Here is a 21,854-nt window from a genome sequence, read left to right as displayed (position 1 = left end):
AATTGATCTGATCGGAATGGAAAATAAAAATACGCACATGAGCACACAATCATAGAATAAGATTGGTCAGAATACAATCCAATTTTTATCGGATTGGTTTCCTCCAATAGTGGGCGAGCCCTTAATCTGATTTTTACCACCTACAAAAGTTCTTGGATGACTCTGTTATAGTCAGATGCATTAGGTGGCCCGGGTTGAGGAGTTATGGATTGATCCCAGGCTAACTACAACTAAACAAAGAAAACTAAGGATCTGGTGGTGAACTATGGCAGGAGAAAGACAGAAGGTTCACCTGTCACTATTGATGGTCAGGAAGTGGACAAGGTAGAGAGTTACAAATATTTGGGGGTCCACTTGGGACAGTAAACTGGACTGGAGGTGCTATATGGAGAAGATTTACAAGGGGATGAGCGAACTACACTTCTGGAAATGTAAGTTGTTTTTAAGGGAATCTGTCACCCCATTTTTGGCCTATGAGATGCGGTCACAGCCATCAGGGGCTTATCTACAGAATTCTGTAATGCTGCAGATAAGCCCCCGATGTAACCTGAAAGATAAGAAAAACAAGTAAGATTATACTCACCCGGGGTCCGGTCCGATGGGTGTTGCGGTCCAGTCGGCGCCTTCCATCTTCTAGCGATGACGTCCTCCTTCTTACTTCTGCAGCGGCTCCTGCGCAGGTGTACTATATCTGCCCTATTGAGGGCAGAGTAAAGTACTGCAGTGCGCAGGCGCTGGGAAAGGTCAGAGAGGTCCGGCGCCTGCACACTGCAGTACTTTACTCTGCCCTCAGCAGGGCAGATAAAGTACGCCTGCTCAGGAGCCGCGGCAGAAGTAAAGCCCCGCAGGGCAGATAAAGTACGCCTGCTCAGGAGCCGCGGCAGAAGTAAAGCCCCCTTCTCACATAGCAATATCACTAAAGCGTCACCGATTTTGTGACGTAACAGCGATATCGCTAGCGATCTCGCTACATGTGACAATTACCTGTGACCGGCCCCCCCGCTGGATATCGCTGATCGCGCTCGAATGTCCTGGGCCATTAATGCCTCGTTGGCATCCTGCTGGCGCCAAAAAGCGATGCAGGCGGAAGTCATCATCATCGCTGCGGTGTGACAGTTAAGAACGACCACCAACGGGCTGCTGTGTCGCTGGTGAGATCTGCCTGTTTGGCAGCTCACTAGCGACCATTTAGCGATGCACCAGCGATCCTGACCAGGTCGTATCGTTGTCGGGATTGCTGGTGCATCGCTAAATGTAACGGGACCCTAAGGAGGAGGACGTCATCGCTAGAAGATGGGAGGCGCCGGACCGGACTGCGACACCCATTGGACCGGACCGTGCCCCCCGGTGAGTATAATCTAACCTGTTTTTCTTATCTTTCAGGTTACATCGGGGGCTTATCTACAGCATTACAGAATGCTGTAGATAAGCCCCTGATGGCGGTGGCCGCATCTCATAGGCCAAAAATGAGGTGACAGATTCCCTTTAATGTGCGCAGCAAAACGTGAAAAATGTTCTACCAGTCCGTAGTGGAAAGCGCCATCTTTTTCGCAATCATATGCTGGGGATGTAGCGTGCGGGTGTCTGATGCTAAGAAGCTTATCAACAAGGCAGGCTCGGCTGTTGGCCGCCATTTTGCCACTTTTGAGGCGGTAGTGAAGCAAAGAATTCAGAAGTGTTTGGCGATAATGAGCAATAACAGACACAGACCTGTGATACGAGCGGTTTATGAGGCAGAGGAGCAGCTTCAGTAACCGTCTGCTCCTACCAAGGTGTAAGAAGGAAAGATACAGGAAACCGATCCTGCAGACTACTGCGGGAATGTACAACCACGACCCAAGAGTCTAATTCTCCAAGTGACCGATGTATTATTTGCATCCCAATGGTATATGGTACTGAGCGGCCATGAATAGGAATGTGTGAGATCATACCTGCAGAATACTACTGTTACACTGTAATTCATGTCTATGTTCTGCTGCTGTGATACTGTCAGTTCCCCCGGGATCAATAAAGCGTCCTATGGTATCAAGAGGAAGAGGAACAAACGCATTGTAGAGAGGGGCAACAACAACAAAAACAACAAAATAGTCTCAGCGCTGAAGGGGTTACTGCCCCCTGCACCCAGTAATGGGGAATCTCCAGCACCTACCTCCACCTGCAGAGCCGCACTCCACATATATGGCTGCTCTGTGCGCACAGGACCTGGGATGAGGTCACAGGAGGGGAGGAGTCAGGGGTCACATGATCAGGGGTCACAGTGTATGCAGGACTCTGCTGTGCTGGTTGTCATGGTGCTGGATGAGGGGAAGTTTCTGTGTGGGGTCAGGAGGGGTTTACAGGGTGGATGTAGCAGAGCCGTGTGTGTACGAGGTGTACGGAGCGGAGCCGCGTCTGTACGAGGTGTACGGAGCGGAGCCGCGTGTGTACGAGGCGTACGGAGCGGAGCCGTGTGTGGGTACGAGGTGTACGGAGCGGAGCCGCGTGTGTACGAGGTGTACGGAGCGGAGCCGTGTGTGTACGAGGTGTACGGAGCGGAGCCGTGTGTGTACGAGGTGTACGGAGCGGAGCCGTGTGTGTACGAGGTGTACGGAGCGGAGCCGCGTGTGTACGAGGTGTACGGAGCGGAGCCGTGTGTGTACGAGGTGTACGGAGCGGAGCCGTGTGTGTACGAGGTGTACGGAGCGGAGCCGTGTGTGTACGAGGTGTACGGAGCGGAGCCGTGTGTGTACGAGGTGTACGGAGCGGAGCCGCGTGTGTACGAGGTGTACGGAGCGGAGCCGCGTGTGTACGAGGTGTACGGAGCAGAGCCGTGTGTGTACGGGGTGTACGGAGCGGAGCCGTGTGTGTACGAGGTGTACGGAGCGGAGCCGTGTGTGTACGAGGTGTACGGAGCGGAGCCGTGTGTGTACGAGGTGTACGGAGCGGAGCCGCGTGTGTACGAGGTGTACGGAGCGGAGCCGCGCGTGTACGAGGTGTACGGAGCGGAGCCGCGCGTGTACGAGGTGTACGGAGTGGAGCTGCGTGTACGAGGTGTACGGAGCGGAGCCGCGTGTGTACGAGGTGTACGGAGCGGAGCCGCGTGTGTGTACGAGCTGTACGGAGCGGAGCCGTGTGTGTGCGAGGTGTACGGAGCGGAGCCGTGTGTGTACATTATATGTATATTGTAAATCCTGGTGATCTTGTACCATTTGCTTGTCATTCACACCTTATGCCTGGGTTCTAGTGTTCTCTGCTATCAGCCTGACATTCCCTGCCTGTTTGCTGTGTTGACTACATCCCCCCATGTCCTCTGCTCCTTGGCTGATTGGCTTCTCTCATTCAGAAGCAGACAGTGAGCCGAGCTCACACTGTCAGGGGCTCTGCCTCTCAATGTCTTGGCTGCTGCAACAGCTGAGTTGTACTGGAAGAAACTTTAAAGAAGAGTGAGGGATTGGGTGGGTGAACTCCCCTCTCCTCCACAGACGGCAGAAGAGCTGTCACATGTCTCCTTGACTGCACTCTTATCGGAGGTCTGTTCTCCCCTCTTCCCTGCTTGCTCCCTATGATCGCGTTTGTACTGTGCATGTTAGGTAGTTTCACATTTGCGTTAGGAGGCGCAACTGACTCTTGCCGTGAAGCTCCGCCCCCTCCCGCGCCTCCTCCGGTCAGCTCCGCCTATGGACGCATGTAGCTGCATGCGACCTGCGTACCCTATCTTTAGCATTGGGTACGCAGACCGTGCGCAGGTATGCTTTTGCCACTGCATGTGTCCTTTTGACGGTGCGGCCACCTGCGCCAAACGCAACGTGTTTGGTGCTCCACGGGGAGCGTCTGCTGCACCTCCTAACGCAAATGTGAAACCAGCCTTACACCTATTTCATTATAGGAATCCGCAGGTGTAAAAACGCAGACGAAATCCGCAGTTGAAACGCAGGCATTTTGACCTGCGGATTCTCAAAAAGAACAAACAAAAATTGGTAATTTAAGGAATCAAATCAAAATCTGTGAACATATATTCCTTTAACCCCTTTCTGCCATATGACGTACTATCCCGTCCATGTGACCTGGGACTTAATTCCCAGTGACGGGATAGTATGTCATAGCAATCAGCGGCGCCCACGTGGTGAGCGCCGCTGATCGCGGCCGGGTGTCAGCTGATTATCACAGCTGACACCCTGCACTATGTGTCAGGGGTGGTCACGGACCGCCCCGACACGTTAACCCCTGGCACACTGCGATCAAACATGATCGCAGTGTACCGGGGGGTTTAGAGAAGTATCGGCAGGGAGGGGCTCCCTCCGTGCTTCCCTGAGACAACCACAGCAGCGCAATGTGTAGCGCTGCTGCGGGGGTCTCCTTCGCTGCGGGGGTCTCCTTCGCTGCAGGTCCCCGAATCCAAAATGGCGGCAGGGACCTTCGAGGGCCTGCAGGGAGCCGGCTTCCTCAGTGCCTGCAAAGCGCAGGCACGAGGAAGCCTTCTGTCACATGACAGTTATGTCCCCCCGGGACATTGTAATAAAGTTAAAAAAAAAGTTAACAATAATTTATAAAAAAATCGCTAAATTAAAAAAATGTTTTGGGAAATAAAAAAAAAAAACAATAAAAGTACACATATTTGGTATCACTGCGTCTGTAACGACCCGCCCTATAAAACTGTCCCATTAGTTAACCCCTTTAGCGAACCCCTTAAAAAATAAAAATAAAAAAGAAACCAAAAAATAAAGCTTTATCATCATACCGCCGAACAAAAAGTGCAATAACGCGCGATCAAAAAGACGCATATAAATATCCATGGTACCGCTGAAAATGTCATCTTGTCACGCAATAAACTAGCCACCACACAGCATCATCAGTGAAAAAATAAAAAAGTTATAGCTCGCAGAATAAAGCGATGCAAAAATAATTATTTTTTACATAAAATTGTTTTCATTGCATAAAAGCTCCAAAACATAAAAAAGACATAAATGAGGTATCGCTGTAACCGTACTGACCCGAAGAATAAAACCACGTTATCAATTTTACCGCACGTGGAACGGTGTAAACGCACACCCCCAAAAGAAATTCATGAAATGCTGGTTTTTGTTCATTCTGCGTCGCAAAAATCAGAATAAAAAGCGATCAAAAAATGTCACGTGCCCGAAAATGGTACCAATAAAAACATCAACTCATCCCGCAAAAAAACAAGATCTCACATGACTCGGTGGGTCAAAATATGGAAAAATTATAGCTCTCAAAATGTGGTGATGGCAAAAACTATTTTTACAATAAAAAGCGTCTTTTAGCGTGCGACAGCTGCCAAAAATAAAAACCACCATAAATAGTAAATCAAACCCCCTTAGTTAGGGAAAAATAGTAAAATTAAAAAAAAATGTATTTATTTCCATTTTCCCATTAGGGCTAGGGCTGGGATTAGGGTTAGGGGTGTGTTGGGGTTAGGGCTGGAGTTAAAATTGGGGGGTTTCCACTCTTTGGGAACATCAGGTGCTCTCCAAACGCAACATGGCGTCTGATCTCAATTCCAGCCAATTCTGTGTTGAAAAAGTCAAACAGCGCTCCTTCCCTTCCAAGCTCTGTTATGCGCCCAAACAGTGTTTTACCCCCACATATGGGGTATCAGCCTACTCAGGACAAATTGAAAAACAACTTTTGGGGTCCAATTTCTCCTGTTACCTTTGGGAAAATAAAAAAAATTGGGGACTAAAAGATCATGTTTGTGGAAAAAATATATTTTTATTTTCACTCCCGGGCATTATAAACGTCTGTGAAGCACTGGGGGGTTCAAAGTGCTCACCACACATCTAGTTAAGTTCCTTAGGGGGTCTAGTTTCCAAAATGGGGTCACTTGTGGGGGGGTTTCCACTGTTTAGGTACATCAGGGGCTCTCCAAAGGCAACATGACACCCACAGACCATTCCATCAAAGTCTGCATTCCAAAACGTCACTACTTCCCTTCCGAGCCCTGACGTGTGCCCATACAGTAGTTTTCTCCCACATATGGGGTATCAGCGTACTCAGGACAAATTGGACAACAACTTTTGGGGTCTAATTTCTCCTGTTACCATTGGGAAAATAAAAAAATTGGGGACTAAAAGATCATGTTTGTGGAAAAAATATGATTTTTTTTATTTTCACGCCCGGGCGTTATAAACTTCTGTGAAGCCCTTGGGGGTTCAAAATTCTCACCACACATCTAGATAAGTTCCTTGGGGGGGTCTAGTTTCCAAAATGGTGTCATTTGTGGGGGGTTTCCACTGTTTTGGTACATCAGGGACTTTCCAAACGCGACATGGTGTCCAATCTCAATTCCAGCCAAAAAAGTCAAATGGCGCTGCTTCCCTTCCGAGCTCTGCCATGCGCCCAAATAGTCGTTTACACCCACATATGGGGTATCAGCGTACTCAGGACAAATTGCACAATAACTTTTAGGGTCCTGTTACCCTTGGGAAAACAAAAATTGGGGGTGAAAAGATCGTTTTTGTGGAAAAAATATGATTTTTTAATTGTACGGCTGTACGTTATAAACGTCTGTGAAGCCCTTGAGGGTTCAAAGTTCTCACCACATATCTAGATAAGTTCCTTGGGGGGTCTAGTTTCCAAAATGGGGTTACTTGTGGGGGGTTTCCACTGTTTAGGTATGTCAGGGCTCGTCAAACGTGACATGGCGTCCAATCTGAATTCCAGCCAATTTTCCATTGAAAAAGTCAAACGGCGCTCCTTCCCTTCTGAGCTCTGCCATGCGTCGAAACAGTGGTTCCCCCCACATATCAGGTATCAGCGTACTCAGGACAAATTGCACAATAACTTTTGCAGTCTAATTTCTACTGTTACCCTTGGAAAAATAAAAAAATTGAACCTGAAGTAATTTTTTTGTGAAACTACTAACACAGGAAAAGAAATATGATGTCATTGGAATCACTGAAACTTGGTGGGACAATACACATGATTGGAATACAAGACTGGAAGGATACAACTTATTTGCAAGAAACAGACTTGATAAACGAGGAGGAGGTGTTGCATTGTACGTTAGAAACGCGTATATCTGCACAGAGATTGAAGCTTCAGAGACTGGTAGTTCTGTGGAAACTGTTTGGGTAATAATACAAGGACAGAACAATGGAAAGGACACCATTGTAGGCATTTACTACAGGCCGCCTGTGCAAGCTGAAGATATGGATGAACTCTTTATGCATCAAATGGCCAAGTTCTCCAAAAAATATGACATAGTTGTCATGGGAGATTTCAACTATCCAGACATTTGTTAGGAATCTCTCTCAGGCAAAACTAACAGGTCAAGGAAATTCTTATCCTCTCTTGCTGAAAACTTTATCTTCCAAAAGGTAGGGGAGAAAACAAGGGGAACTGCTACCTTGGATCTAATCCTCATAAACAGGGAGGAAATGGTTGAGGAGGTAAAAGTGCCTGGGACCCTAGGAGGTAGCGACCATGCTATTTTAGAATTTTGAATAACTAGAGGAGGAAGACCTGTGAAGACTCAGACGTCAAGGTTAGATTTCAGAAAGGCAGATTTTAAGGGATTCAGAAAGAGAATTGGAGGGATCCAATGGCTGGATATCCTTAAAGACAAAAATGTCCAGGAAGGATAGGAAATCTTGAAAAATGAAATTCTCAAAGCACAGTTGTTAACAATTCCGAGAAGAGGGAAGAATAGGAAGCATTTAAGGAAACCAGGATGGATGAACACAGAACTTAAGCACATGCTAAAAAGGAAGAAAAAAATGTTTATAAAATGGAAAGAGGGAGGCATATCTAAAGAAGAATATAATGCTGTTGGCAGAACCTGCAGGGCACAAATCAGATTATCTAAAGCTGAAAAAGAATTGAGGCTTGCAAGAGATGTCAAAAGCAATAATAAAGGATTTTGGGGATATGTCAAAAGTAAAAGAAAAGTCAAAGATGCTATAGGATTTTTACAGGATGAAAATGATGAAATGGCAAGACAGGATGTTGAGAAGGCTGAACTTTTAAATTCCTATTTTGCATCTGTTTTCTCTCAGAAAGGAAATGTAACATCAACTGTTCTTCACTGTCCTATTAAGGGAATAGAAGAATCCAGGATATCTATAAACAGAAAGATAGTGAGGAAACACTTAGCTAACCTAAATGAATTCAAGTCTCCAGGTCCAGATGAATTACACCCCAGAGTACTGAAGGAGATAGCAGAAGAAATTTTTGAACCCCTCTCCATAATCTTTGAAAATTCTTGGAGAACAGGAGAAGTGCCAGAAGACTGGAGAAGAGCAAATGTTGTTCCTATCTTCAAAAAGGGGAAGAAGGTGGACCCAAGCAACTATAGGCCGGTGAGTCTGACTTCTATACCAGGAAAGATCTTTGAACAAATAATTAAACAACATGTATGTCAGTACCTGGATAAGAATGAAGTGATTAAACAGAGTCAGCATGGGTTTGTAACTAATAAGTCATGTAAGACTAACTTAATTTCCTTCTATGACGGAATCACTGATTGGGTGGATCAAGGAAATGCTGTAGATATAGTATATCTTGACTTCAGCAAAGCATTTGACAAAGTCTCTCATACAATCCTTATTGAAAAAATGACTAAGTATGGAATGGACAAGGCAACTGTTAGGTGGATTCATAACTGGCTTAGTGTTCGGACCCAAAGAGTGGTCGTAAATGGCTGCACATCCAGTTGGAAGAATGTCTCAAGTGGGGTACCACAGGGCTCTGTCCTGGGCCCTGTATTGTTCAACATCTTTATCAATGATTTAGATGAAGGAATTGAGGGTAAACTGATTAAATTTGCTGATGACACAAAGCTAGGAGGGATAGCTAATACTAGAGAAGATAGAGAGAGGATTCAAAAAGATAGAAATAAACTGGAGAAGTGGGCAGCAACTAACAGAATGGTTTTTAACAGGGAGAAATGCAAAGTACTACATCTGGGCAATAAAAATGAAAAAAGCATATACAGAATGGGAGGAATAGGGATAAGCAACAGCACATATAAAAAAGACTTGGGTATACTAATAGATCACAGACTGAATATGAGTCAACAGTGTGATGCAGCAGCAAAAAAGGCAAATACAATTCTAGGATGTATTAACAGAATTAAATTAACAGACTAGATCACGTGAAGTCATTATTTCCCTCTACTCCTCTTTGGTCAGACCTCATCTGGAATTTTGTGTCCAGTTTTGGGCACCACATTTTAAAAAAGACATCAACAAACTGGAGCAAGTTCAGAAAAGAGTGACCACAATGGTGACTGGTCTGCAAACCCTGTCTTATGAGGAAAGGTTGCAGGATTTGGGAATGTTTAGTTTGCAAAAGAGAAGACTGAGAGGAGACTTAATAGCTGTCTACAAATATCTAAAGGGCTGTCACATTGTAGAAGGATCAACTTTATTCTCATTTGCACAAGGAAAGACTAGAAGCAATGGGATGAAACTGAATGGGAGGAGACACAGATTAGATATTAGAAAAAACTTTTTGACAGTTAGAGTGAACAATGAGTGGAACAGGCTGCCACGAGAAGTGGTGAGTTCTCCTTCAATGGAAGTCTTCAAACAGAGGCTGGACAGACATCTGACTGGGAGGATTTAGCGAATCCTGCTTTGAGCAGGGGGTTGGACCAGATGGCCCAGGAGGTTCCTTCCAACTCTACGATTCTATGATTCTATGTTCATTTTTTTTAAACATTCAAAAAATTCCTGTGAAGCACCTGAAGGGTTAATAAACTTCTTGAATGTGGTATTGAGCACCTTGAGGGGTGCAGTTTTTAGAATGGTGTCACTTTTGGGTATTTTCTATCATATAGACCCCTCAAAGGGACTTCAAATGTGATGTGGTCCCTAAAAATAAAATGTTGTTGCAAAAATGAGAAATCGCTGGTCAACTTTTAACCCTTATAACTTCCTAACAAAAAAAATTTTGGTTCCAAAATTGTGCTGATGTAACGTAAACATATGTGAAATGTTATTTATTAAGTTTTTTGTGTGCCGTATCTCTGTGATTTAAGGGCATAAAAATTCAAAGTTGGAAAATTGTGACATTTTCACCAAATTTCCATTTTTTTCCCAAATAAACGCAAGTTATTTGAATGAAATTTTACCACTAACATGAAGTACAATATGTCATGAGAAAACAATGTCAGAATCACTGGGATCCATGGAAGCGTTTCAGAGTTATGACCTCATAAAGGGACAGTGGTGAGAATTGTAAAAATTGGCCCGGTCATGAACATGCAAACCACCCTTGGGGGTTAAGAACACTTTTAATATACTTAATTTAAAAACACACCTACCCAGTGAAAGTGGGCCATTGCCCCAATGAAGAAAAAAAGACCAGAAAAAGACTAGGCACCCCTAAAATAGGCCTATCTGTGATCCTGCCTTACTGTGGAGGTTGGCACCCTAAGAGAATACGAAATTTGGCGCCCCCACTCTATGAAGGCTCTCCCTCTTTCCCCTAGCTCACCCTAACTAAAAAGGTGAGAAAACAATGTCAAAATAGGATAGAGGTGAAGGAAGCAGAAAAAAACTGGTCATAAAAAATACCAAAATATACTGTATACAAATATCAAGGCCAAAGGGTTTAGATGATAATCAGTGCACCTAGATCCTAAATAACATATTGAGGCATTACCCATACAAAATAATACAACAATATAAACGAGCTGCACCCAAGTCACTAGCACAATACTGATTGCCCCACAATAAAGTCACAGAATTATATGGGGTTAATTAACGCCATAGGTAAAATCATAGTGACTTAACACTTGCAGGGTATGCCCCAATAGACTGATATGCTGCATAGCACACAGTATAATTGTAATTCGTCCCACAGACGTCACCAAATGATACCAAATTTAATAAATTCAGCTGTTTTGCCCAATATTAAATATACACAGTCATGTTGGGGACTTATCGTTTGCAGGACGTGCCCCAACGCATTTCCCCATGCTGTTAGTTCATCAGGGGGCCATAATAGCAGCAAAGATGCCTTCGTTGAGTGGGGTGCCAAATTTCGCATTCTCTTAGGGTGCTAACCTCCACAGCAAGGCAGGATCACAGATAGACAAACCACAGAGAAAAATTGCACTGCATAAAGTCCAGAAACAATAATGTTATAGCAAAAAGGGAAAATCTTTATTAGAAAACCAGATAGGTAACAAATGGGCTAAAAAGTGACACCTAATGTCTGCAAAAACAGCAGTAGGACAATGAACAGTGACTCCCTCATTAATACCATCACAATTATAAGCATAGCTAATATCAGATATATAAGATGTTATAAGGCTGACATGAAACAATGGCAGACAGTCAGCCTGTAAAAATGTAATCAGGTGAACAAACACCACATTGTATAAATGAATGGTGTAATACCGGGCTGCCATCCATCAGTGGCACTCACAAATTTTATGGCCACATAAGCGGGTAACAAATAGAGAAACACATACCAGGATTATAGAGGGAGACGCCACACTATCCACCGCCGACCCCAACGCGCGTTTCGGAAAATTCCTTCCTCAGGGGGCGTATAGTATTGCTGTTATTAAGGCTACTTATAGGTGCCTGTGTAAAATTGCTGTCAATCAAAGGTGGTGCCATGGTTGCGCCCCCTGTCCCCTTACCGTCACAGAAGCTGACGCTGACACAAACACAGGGCCCCGTGAGTTCAGACGCCAGACCACGGGCGGAAGTGAGGAGGGCGGAAGCAGGGCAAACCCACACATGCGCAGTAACAGATCGGTATACGGCGGCCATCTTGAAAAAGGGCAAAAGTGTGGGGATGCATAAAATTGAATACTAATGTATAAAAACCGCAGAAAAAAAAAGGCACACCATATTTATAGAGAGAAACATATATTGCATATAATGATGATATGTTAATGTAATTTTTATAATTTTTCAATAGCCAAGAAGAAAAGGATGGGAGCGGGGGTAAGAGAAAAAGGGGATGGAACAATTGAATCAAAAAAAGGCTCATTTGGACCCTACATACATCTGTGGGAGGACATACTGACAATTTATACATTATAATGGCCCATAAGATTATCCAAACGTATGTGTACATACAATATATAAGCGCACCCCTAAAATGCCTAAGTATACAGAAATATATCAATAATAACAATAATAGATACTATATGATGTAAAAATAGCCAACAGGGTGCATAATAGTATATAGACAAATGTCAAAAATATCCATATAGGACCACCAAATTAGCATAGTCCATGTATACAGATGGAAACACTCCATCATAGCCGAAATAAAACATTCGACTGAATCCGTCCTTTTTTTTATAAGAATGGTAGCGCCAGACATTTATCAGAATCCACAAATATTTAACAGATCCATCATGGCTGAAAACGAGGATAAGACTTGATCCGTCCTCTTCAAGATAGAACAGGTATCTTCCCAAAATCCCAAATATACGACAACACAGCGAGAAGCAAGAAGCAAGAGATAACGTCACTAAAAATAAAATAACAAGATTAAAATGCAGAAAAAAAAACACGCAGAGTCAGTATCACTGAACGAAAATGCAGCAAACGAGTGACTACAAGAAAGGAGCAAATGATAAATATTCGTTTAGGCCAAGTGGTTGCATGGTCTTAAGTTGCCAAATCCACCTAGTCTCGAGTCTACCTAGCTTCTTGGATAGTCCACCACCCCTGATATCTATCTTGAGGGCATAAATACCCGTACTTTCAGAAGGGTGGCATCACTATTATGGCAATTTTTAAAATGGCGTGGTAGTTTTAAGGCTGGAAGCGTCCGTATGGCCTAGCGCCGCCTGGATCCCCAAAACGTGTTCCCTTACTCGGACTTTCAGCTGATGTGTTGTTAAACCAACATAAATTAAGCCGCAAGGGCAAGTGGCATAATAGACCATGTATCTCGTTGTACACTTTATACGTTGTCTGATCGTAAATGTCTTGCTACCATCCGAATTGGAAAAGGTAACACAGATAGGCCTATTTTAGGGGTGCCTAGTCTTTTTCTGGTCTTTTTTCTTCATTGGGGCAATGGCCCACTTTCACTGGGTAGGTGTGTGTTTTTAAATTAAGTATATTAAAAGTGTTCTTCAAGGAATGCATGACCTGCGGATTCTGCAGATTCCACGCGGAAAAATCCGCACACAAATCTGCAACGTGTGCACATACCCTTAGCGCTGTTTCCCTGCTCCGGGCACGGAAGACTGCTCTCATCGTTCTCCCCTGCTCGTTCTGCGATCAGCATGAGCAGGGAGGAATGTTGGGAGTTATATTCAACTGATAACAGCGAGAGCAGGTGGTGGCTGATGGGAGTATTCATTAGCCACCTGTGCTAAAATTAAAAAAAAACGGCATGAGTTCCCCTGTATTTTTGATAGCCTTCCAGGCAAAACTGATAGCTGCGGGCTGCAACCCTCAGCTGTCAGCATCAACAAGGCTCCATTTTTGAGAACCAGCCTTGCTAAAGCAGACAGCTGGGAGATGGTATTCTCAGGCTGGTAAGGGCCATGAATATTAACCCCCTCCCCCACCTAAACATAGTCCACAGCCGCCCAGAAAAAGCTCATCTATTAGATGCGCCGATTCTGGTGCTTTGCCCTGCTCTTCCCACTTGCCTTATGGTGTTGGCAAGTGGGGTAATATTTGAGGGATTGATGTCACCTTTGTATTGTCTGTTGACATCAAGTCTATAAGACACCTATTCATTACTAATCTTATAGTATGGTAAATAAACACATAGGAGTATAAAGTCCTTTATTTGAAATAAAAACAAAACATTTTTAAATAAAAATGAAAAAGTAACAGACACAGTTATACTCACCTATGCCCCTTCCATTGAAGCCAACGTCTCCTGTAATAAAACAAAAAAAAAAATAAAAAATCCCACACCGTAATCCATATCTGAGGATAAATAGTTTTCAACCTAGACCAGAGGTCTCAAACTGTATTCCTCAAGGGCCGCAAACAGATCATGTTTTCAGGGTTTGCTTGTATTGCACAGGTGATAATTTAATCACCTGAACAGATAATGATTCTAGCACCTTGTGCAATACAAGGAAATCCTGAAAACATGACCTGTTTGTGGCCCTTGAGGAATGCAGTTTGAGACCTCTGATCTAGACGGTACCAAGATGAGACCGTCCAGGCTGAGAACCACTGATGAATGAGCTGCTGCGAGAGCAGCATCAGTGACTAGCGATGACGTCATAGAGGTTACCACGGGTCACTGAGGCTGCATTCCCAGCTGGGTTAAGCTCCGAGTCACTGAGTTCACCGCAGATCACCGTCAGAAGTCTGCGGTAAACTCAGTGACTTTTTTCACAATGCTGAGGTCACCACAGTTTCAGCCCAGCTGGGACTGCAGCCTCAGTGCCCCGTTAGTCACTGATGCTGTGGTCGCAACAGCTCATTTATCAGTGGTTCTCAGCCTGGACTGTCGCATCTTGGCACCATCCAGGTTGAAAACTATTTATCCCCAGACATAGACTACGGCGTGGGACAGAATGTCGGACAAGTGTTGTTTTTTTTATTTTTATTTTATTACAGGAGACGTTGGCTTCAGTAGAATGGGCATTAGGTGAGTATAACAGTTTCTTATTTTTAAATAAAAATGGAAGTGTGTTTTGTGTTTATTTCAAGTAAAAGACTTTATACTTACTGTGTGTTTATTTACTATACAACTATAGGATTAGTAATGGATGTGTCTTATAGACGCCTCTCCATTACTAAGCCGTGGGCTTGATGTCACCAGACAATATAAAGGTGACATCAACCCCACATGCCACCATCACAGGGCAGGTGGGAAAAGTCTGGCACAGTACCAGAATTGGCGCATCTAATAGATTTGCCTTTTCTGGGCAGTTGCAGGCTGCTATTTTTAGGCTAGGGGACAATATCCATGACCCCTTACCAGCCTGAAAATACCAGCCCCCAGCTGTCTGCTGTAGCAAGGCTGGTTGTCAAAAATGGGGGACCCCTCAAGAGACAACCAGTCTTGCTGAAGCTGACAGCTGAGGGTTTGCAGCCAATAACATTTAGTTTTTCCTGGCTGGTTATCAAAAATACTGGGAACCCAAACCGTTTTTTTATATTTATTTATAGTGCAGGTGGTGGGTGATGAATACTCCCATCAGCCACCACCTGCTCTCACTGTTATTAGCGGCAGCAGGTATAGGCTGATGTGAGTAGTCCCATCAGCCACCGCCTGCCTGTTATCAGTTGAATACAACTCTTATTCTCCCCTACTCGTGCTGATCACAGAGCTAGCAGGGGAGAATGATGCAAGCAGTCTTCAGCACCCGGCGCTGGGGAATAGCGCTAAGTGTACTACTGCTTCCCTGGCGCTGGTACATGTCACACTGATGACACACAGATATCATAATTTGTGGAATGTTTTGTGGCCTTTGCTGTTGTTGAACATCAGCATATTTTGCCAACAGACACATGGTCCGTGGAAACACACTGACATGTGCACAGACCCATTCACTTGAATGTGTCTACAGGTGTGTCTCTGGTACTTGTGAAAACTGGCATCACACGTACCAGACACACTGACGTGTGAAAGATGCCTAAGTCGGCAGATGAGAATCCAGTCGGCCAAGGCCATTTCGTGTAAATACAGTACACGCTTTCTCAGGGCGTTAGATGAGGGCTTGAGAAAGTGAGTATTTATGGAAAACAGCGTTATCCGCTGGGTTTTCATCTTCTCGGTTTAGTAATTTCTTGCTTCAATAAAAGGTTGGTACTTTATTTGGTACTAGCTGAAGAGCTCGGCGCTGCCCTGGCATAGTAACTAACTGTGGTTAGTTATAGCAAATTATAATTATCCTCCATCCCATAGTCCCATGCCCATATACCCATCATACATATCCACGATCCCATAGGCCCGTGCCCATATACCAATCATTCATATCCTCCATCCCATAGTCGAGTGCCCATATACCCATCACACATCCTCCATCCCATAGTCCCATGCCCATATACCCATCACACATCCTCCATCCCATAGTCCCATACCCATATACCCATCGCACATATTCGCCATACCAAAGTCGAGTGCCCATATACCCACACATCCTTCATCTCATAGTCCCATGCCCATATACCCATCATACATATCCTCCATCCCATAGTCCCGTTCCCATATACCCATCATACATATCCGCCATCCCATAGTCCTGTGCCCATATACCCATCATACATATCCTCCATCCCATAGTCCAGTGCCCATATACCCATCACACATCCTCCATCCCATAGTCCCGTGCCCATATACCCGTCATACATATCCTCCATCCCATAGTCCCGTGCCCATATACCCATCACACATCCTCCATCCCATAGTCAACCATTATGACATCATAATGAGCGGCAGGGCTTGCAACCTATGATGATATCGGCGCCCCCATGGCAACCATTATGACATCATAATGAGGGGCGGGGCTTGATACACACACTTTTCCCTCATTATGTAGATAGGCGCAAATTTTTTTGGTGAATTGGAGCGCACGGGGTTAAAATTTCACCTCACAACATAGCTTAGGACGCTCTAGGGGTCCAGACGTGTGACTGTGCCAAATTTTGTGGCTGTAGCTGCGACAGTGCGGATGCCAATCCCGGACATACACACACACACACATGCATATACATACATACATACATAAACACACTTGAGCTTTATATATTAGATTGAGTGCCGCTATTTTCTTACCTGGAATACAACTTAGTTCTCACTATGAGCTGAGCAACACTACTTGTGCCTCCTTTTCTACCTGAGTTGGGGACTGTTATAAGATCAGTGGTTGGATGTTTCCCTCACCGTCCTACTAAGTAGCTGTTATCTGGAGCTTGCAGTACCGGTGAGCATTACTCTGTTTTTACCCTTCGCCACAACAGCACCCTCTGGAGAGAGGGATCCGCCCATAGGAACAGAAAACCTACAGAAATGAAAGGGGCGGTCCGCCTCTCCTCAGTTGGTTTCCTGCACCTATGGGAACCGCAGGAAGAATCCCTACAAGAGACTGTTGCCACAAATCATCAGGGAGATGGCTAGGATAATCTTAATAGCACCATTTTGGCTGAAGAGGTCATGGTCCTCATTGCTACAGACCATGTCAGTGTCTGACCCTTGGGCCCTCCCCTCAACCCCCAATCTGCTCCCTCAGGGGCCATTCCTCCATGCTCAAGGGGACAGCCTCCACTTGACGGCTTGGAACTTGAGAGGCAGATACTAAGATCAAGGGGGTTTTTGGATGGGTTAGTCAACACGCTCCTACAAAGCAGAAAGCAATCTACCACCAAGATATGGAAGAAATTCCTAGAGCTCCATACAAACCCTGACTCTAGAGAAGTTCCGATTGCACCCATCCAAGAATTCCTTCAAAAGGGAAGGGATTTAGGGCTATGTTAATACATTAAAAGTCCAGGTATCTGCTCTAGGAGCCCTTTAAGGCTATAACGTCACAGGTAACAGATGGATATCCACATTCATCATGGCCTGTGAACGGATTAACCCTGTCCACATACCTAGAGTTCCCTGCTGGGATTTAAGCCTGGTCCTGGATGCCCTAACAGGACCCCCCTTTGAACCATTAGATTCAGTGTCACCAAAATACCCATCACTAAAAACGGCCCTTTTAGTGGCACTGACGTCGGCAAGGAGAGTCAGCGACATCCAAGCGCTATCCATAGATCCACCCTTCCTATTGACATTCCAGGATAGGTTGATATTAAAGCCAGACCCCTCGTATCTTCCAAAAGTAGCAGGAAGATTTCACAGATCACAAGAAATCCTTGTCCCCTCCTTCCTCAGTGACCCCTCCACTCCAGAAGAAGAAAAATTCCACACCGTAGACGTGAGAAGAGTAGTGTTAAAATACATTGAGAGGTCTAGTAGCTGGAGGCAATGTAGGGCTGTTTATACCCTTCAAGGGCTGAAAGAGGGGGTATGGAGTCACAAGGGGTACCCTGTCCCTATGGATAAGGGACGCGATCTGTCTGGCATACTCCGCAAGAAATGAAAATCCTCCGGAGGGTATCAGGGCACATTCTGCTAGAGCTATGGCATCCTCCTGGGCAGAAAGGGGAGACGTCCCAATCAAGTCTATATGTAAGGCTGCAACTTGGTTGGTTCCATCCACCTTTTATAACCACTACAGGCTCAATCTTTCATCCTCTTCTGACCTAGCTTTAGGTAGAGCTGTCCTCAACATGGTGGTCCCTCCCAGGTGAAGGTCTCTGAAAGTCTCTCCAGTGGGTGCTGTCATGGCGAAGGGTAAAAAGCCGAATTACTTACCGGTAATGCTCTTTTAATGAGTCCACGACAACACCCACTCACTTCCCTCCCTGATATTTATAGAGCACGTACTAATAGAGTACATTTACTTAGATACAGAGTGAATAAGTTAAAACATATCACTGAATCACTAAAACAATATCACTGAAGGAGAGCTTACTCATCTCCTTTCCAAATCACACCTCACCACCTGTGCACTTGACCCCATCCCTTGCCACCTGCTCCCCAACCTCACTAACATGATCATTCCAGCCCTAACCCATCTCTTCAACCTATCCCTATTTCTGGTGCCTTCAAACATGCCACCATAACACCCATCCTCAAAAAATCAAACCTTGATCCAACTGTTATGCCCAGCTATCGCCCCATATCACTGCTCCAGTTTGCTTCCAAACTCCTTGAACAGCATGTCCATACTCAACTTTCCTCCCACCTCTCATCTAACTCTCTCCTTAACATCCTCCAATCTGGATTCCGCCCCCACCACTCCACTGAAACTGCCCTGACCAAAATTACTAATAACTTACAGCCAAAGCTAACATACAGTTCTCCATCTTCCTCCTTCTCGACCTTTCCTCTGCCTTCGACACAGTCGACCACTGTCTACTGCTACAGATTCTTTCTTCCCTTGGCATCAAAGACCTTGCCCTGTCCTGGATTGCCTCATACATTTCTGACCGCACATTCAGCATTTGCCATTCCCACACTACCTCCTCATCCCGCCCTCTTTCTGTTGGAGTCGCCCAAGGCTCTGTCCTGGGGCCCCTACTTTTTTTCCCATTTATACTCTTGGTCTAGGACAACTCAATGTCCCATGGCTTCCAGTACCACCTGTATGCGGACGACACTCAGATCTACCTCTCTGCTGTCCAGAATCCCGGAGTGTCTTCTCAGCCATATCTGTTGTGAGTTCATTTTTCCCTTCACCATTGAGGTCTGATGAACTCCCTCCTCTGGTGAAGGAAGGTAGTGAGGCTGATTACCAAACACATGGGCAGCTAGATGATGACTGGGTGGCTGGAATTGAGGACTGGATATAAGTCTGCCAACGCCCTTCTTCCTGGCTGGTGATTTTCCTGCTGGATTCTTGGAGACCAGTCTGATTCCTGCATCTGTAAGCTAAGTTTTTCTGCTCTGCTTTGTACTCTTCAGTTTTGTTTTTGTTTTGCCTTGTTTTTTGGGAGTTCTGCCATCCCCGGCCAGGGGTGAGCTGAATTCCATTTTTGTCTCAGATCTGTTGATCTTTTGCTCTGTCTACAGAATATACCTGAGTGCTGATATAGTCTTTTGAAGCCTAGCGTCTTCAGGGCCTGTTTTTCCTATCAGTCGGTTGGCTCATTTTGATAGGGGTTTTGCGGATGGCAGACAGCAGCTTTCCTATCCTGTCCTATGTAGTTAGCTTGGGCCCCATCATTTGCTCAACCTATCTATCTGTGTTAGTGTTTTCATCTTGCTTCACCGTCATTATATGTTGGGGGCTGCCTATTGCTTTGGGGTCTGCTCTGGGGCAGTTTAGTTTTTCCCCTTTCTGTCTTTAGGCTATTTAGTTCTCCGGCTGTGATCGAGGGGTCTAGGGCACCGTAGGAACCCCCCACGGCTACTGCTAGTTGTTGTGGATAGGTTCAGGGGTCTGCAATCCGATAGCTGCCAACCTCCCTGGTTTTTCTGGACTTAGCTGGTATTTTGTTTTTTCCTCCTTCGGTGACTCATCATAACACATATCCTCCTTTTTCACCTCTCGCTTCCTAAAACTCAATGTAGACAAAACTGAACTAATTGTCTTTCCTCCATCTCACGTATCTTCCCTACCCGATCTATCTATTATGGTAAACGGCATCACGCTCTCTCATGCACCTGAAATCCGCTGCCTCGGATTAACTCTCGACTCTGCCCTGTCCTTCAAACCACACGTCCAAACTCTTGCCACCTCCTGTCGCCTCAAACTCAAAAATATTTCCAGAATCCGTCCCTTCCTCAGCCCTCAATCTACTAAAACTCTTGTACATGCCCTCATTTTCTCCCACCTTGACTACTGCAACACTCTCCTTTGTGGCCTCCCTGCTAACTCTCTTTCACCACTCCTGTCTGTCCTCAACTCTGCTGCCCGACTAATCCACCTCTCTCCTCGCTACTCCCCTGTCTCTCCCCTCTGCAAATCCCTCCACTGGATCCCAATTCACCAGCGAATCCAGTTCAAACTACTAACACTGACCTACAAAGCCATCCACAACCTGTCCCCTCCCTATATCTCTGAACTAATCTCCCAATATCTTCCCTCACTTAATCTTTGATCCTCTCAAGACATCCTACTCTCCTCCACACTTATTCGTTCCTCACACAAACGCCTCCAAGATTTCTCCCGAATATCCCCTATCCTCTGGAATTCCATGCCTCAACACGTCCGATTATCCACCACCCTCGGATCCTTCAAACGGAACCTGAAAACACATCTTTTCAGGAAAGCTTACAGCCTGCAATAACCATTCTGCCGCCTCACCACCATCCGCGCTGCCGCCTCATACCACCAGAGCTGCTGCACCCCCGACCTTCTGTCTCTTCCCCACTAACCCATAGAATGTAAGTCCGCAAGGACAGGGTTCTCTCCCCTCTGTACCAGTCTGTCATTGTAAATTTGTTTACTGTTAATGATATTTATAACTTTGTATGTAGCCCCTTTCTCATGTACAGCACCATGGAATTAATGGCGCTATATGAATAAATAATAATAACATAAAAGGATAGTGTTTGCCTAATATTTGGCGATCCTCCTGGTACTCTGAAATCCAACTGAGGAGGAGAGGCGGACAGCCTCTTTTATTTCTGTAGGCTTCCTGTTCCTATGGGCGGATCCCTCTCTCCAGTGGGTGCTGTTGTGGACTCATTAAAAGAGCATTACCGGTAAGTAATCCGGCTTATTCACTCTGTAAAGATAATCTTACCCAGCATTTTGGATTGGGAAAAGAGGAGAGAGGCAGACATTTTGTTGTTATATCTCTTAGGGTAAGTTCACACTAGGTGTTTTTTCAGCATTTTTTTCTGCAGCAAAATCTGATCGCTTGGCAGCAAAGAAACTGCAGAAAAAAGCAGGTTTTGCTTGGTTTTTCTTACGTTTTTAGCATGCTAGATTTGTCTCTTGTGCATGATATAGTGCAAAAAAAAAAAAAAAAAAACAAGAGTCCTATTCTACAGAAACAGGTTTTAGCACAAAAAAAGTTGCAAAACCTGTGTTTTCGGTGCGGATTTTCAGTGTTTTTTCACCACCCATTCATGTCAAGGGGTGAAAAACACTAAAACGCTGGAAAAAAAAACATGTAAGAAGTGAATGCTCCATTGTGCAAAAACAATGCAAAGCACAAAATACTGATGACAAAAAAAACAAGCCGTGTGCATCACTTTTATGAAATCTCAGACATAGCTGGTACTGTAAAATGCAGCTGAACATATGCATAAAAAAGTAAAAAAAAAAAAAAAAAAAAGCCGAAAAATCGCCTAGGGTGAATAAAAACTGTAATAAAATATATCAGATTGCGTTTTGTTTCTTACACCACGAATGTTACTCTGATGCCTATCTGGAGTACTATTTTCTAGTGAGGCGCATG

At 44.9% G+C, this 21,854-nt stretch overlaps 1 protein-coding gene across 1 annotated transcript in view; it reads right to left on the bottom strand.

Annotated features, from left to right (window-relative positions):
* LOC141051187 (uncharacterized) overlaps positions 1-21,854 on the bottom strand; it is a 180,816-nt gene that overhangs the window by 78,153 nt on the left and 80,809 nt on the right. Inside the window, 2 exon segments of the mRNA XM_073548051.1 lie at positions 1,932-2,017; positions 2,150-2,213. Coding sequence (XP_073404152.1) covers positions 1,932-2,017; positions 2,150-2,213 — 150 coding nt within the window.

This window comes from Dendrobates tinctorius, unplaced genomic scaffold (genome assembly GCF_039654945.1).
Source record: "Dendrobates tinctorius isolate UK_male_01 unplaced genomic scaffold, ASM3965494v1 ptg000155l, whole genome shotgun sequence".
Taxonomy (NCBI): Eukaryota; Metazoa; Chordata; class Amphibia; order Anura; family Dendrobatidae; genus Dendrobates; species Dendrobates tinctorius.
Note: the sequence above shows the minus strand (reverse complement) of the source record. Positions and strands in the feature narration are given on the sequence as shown.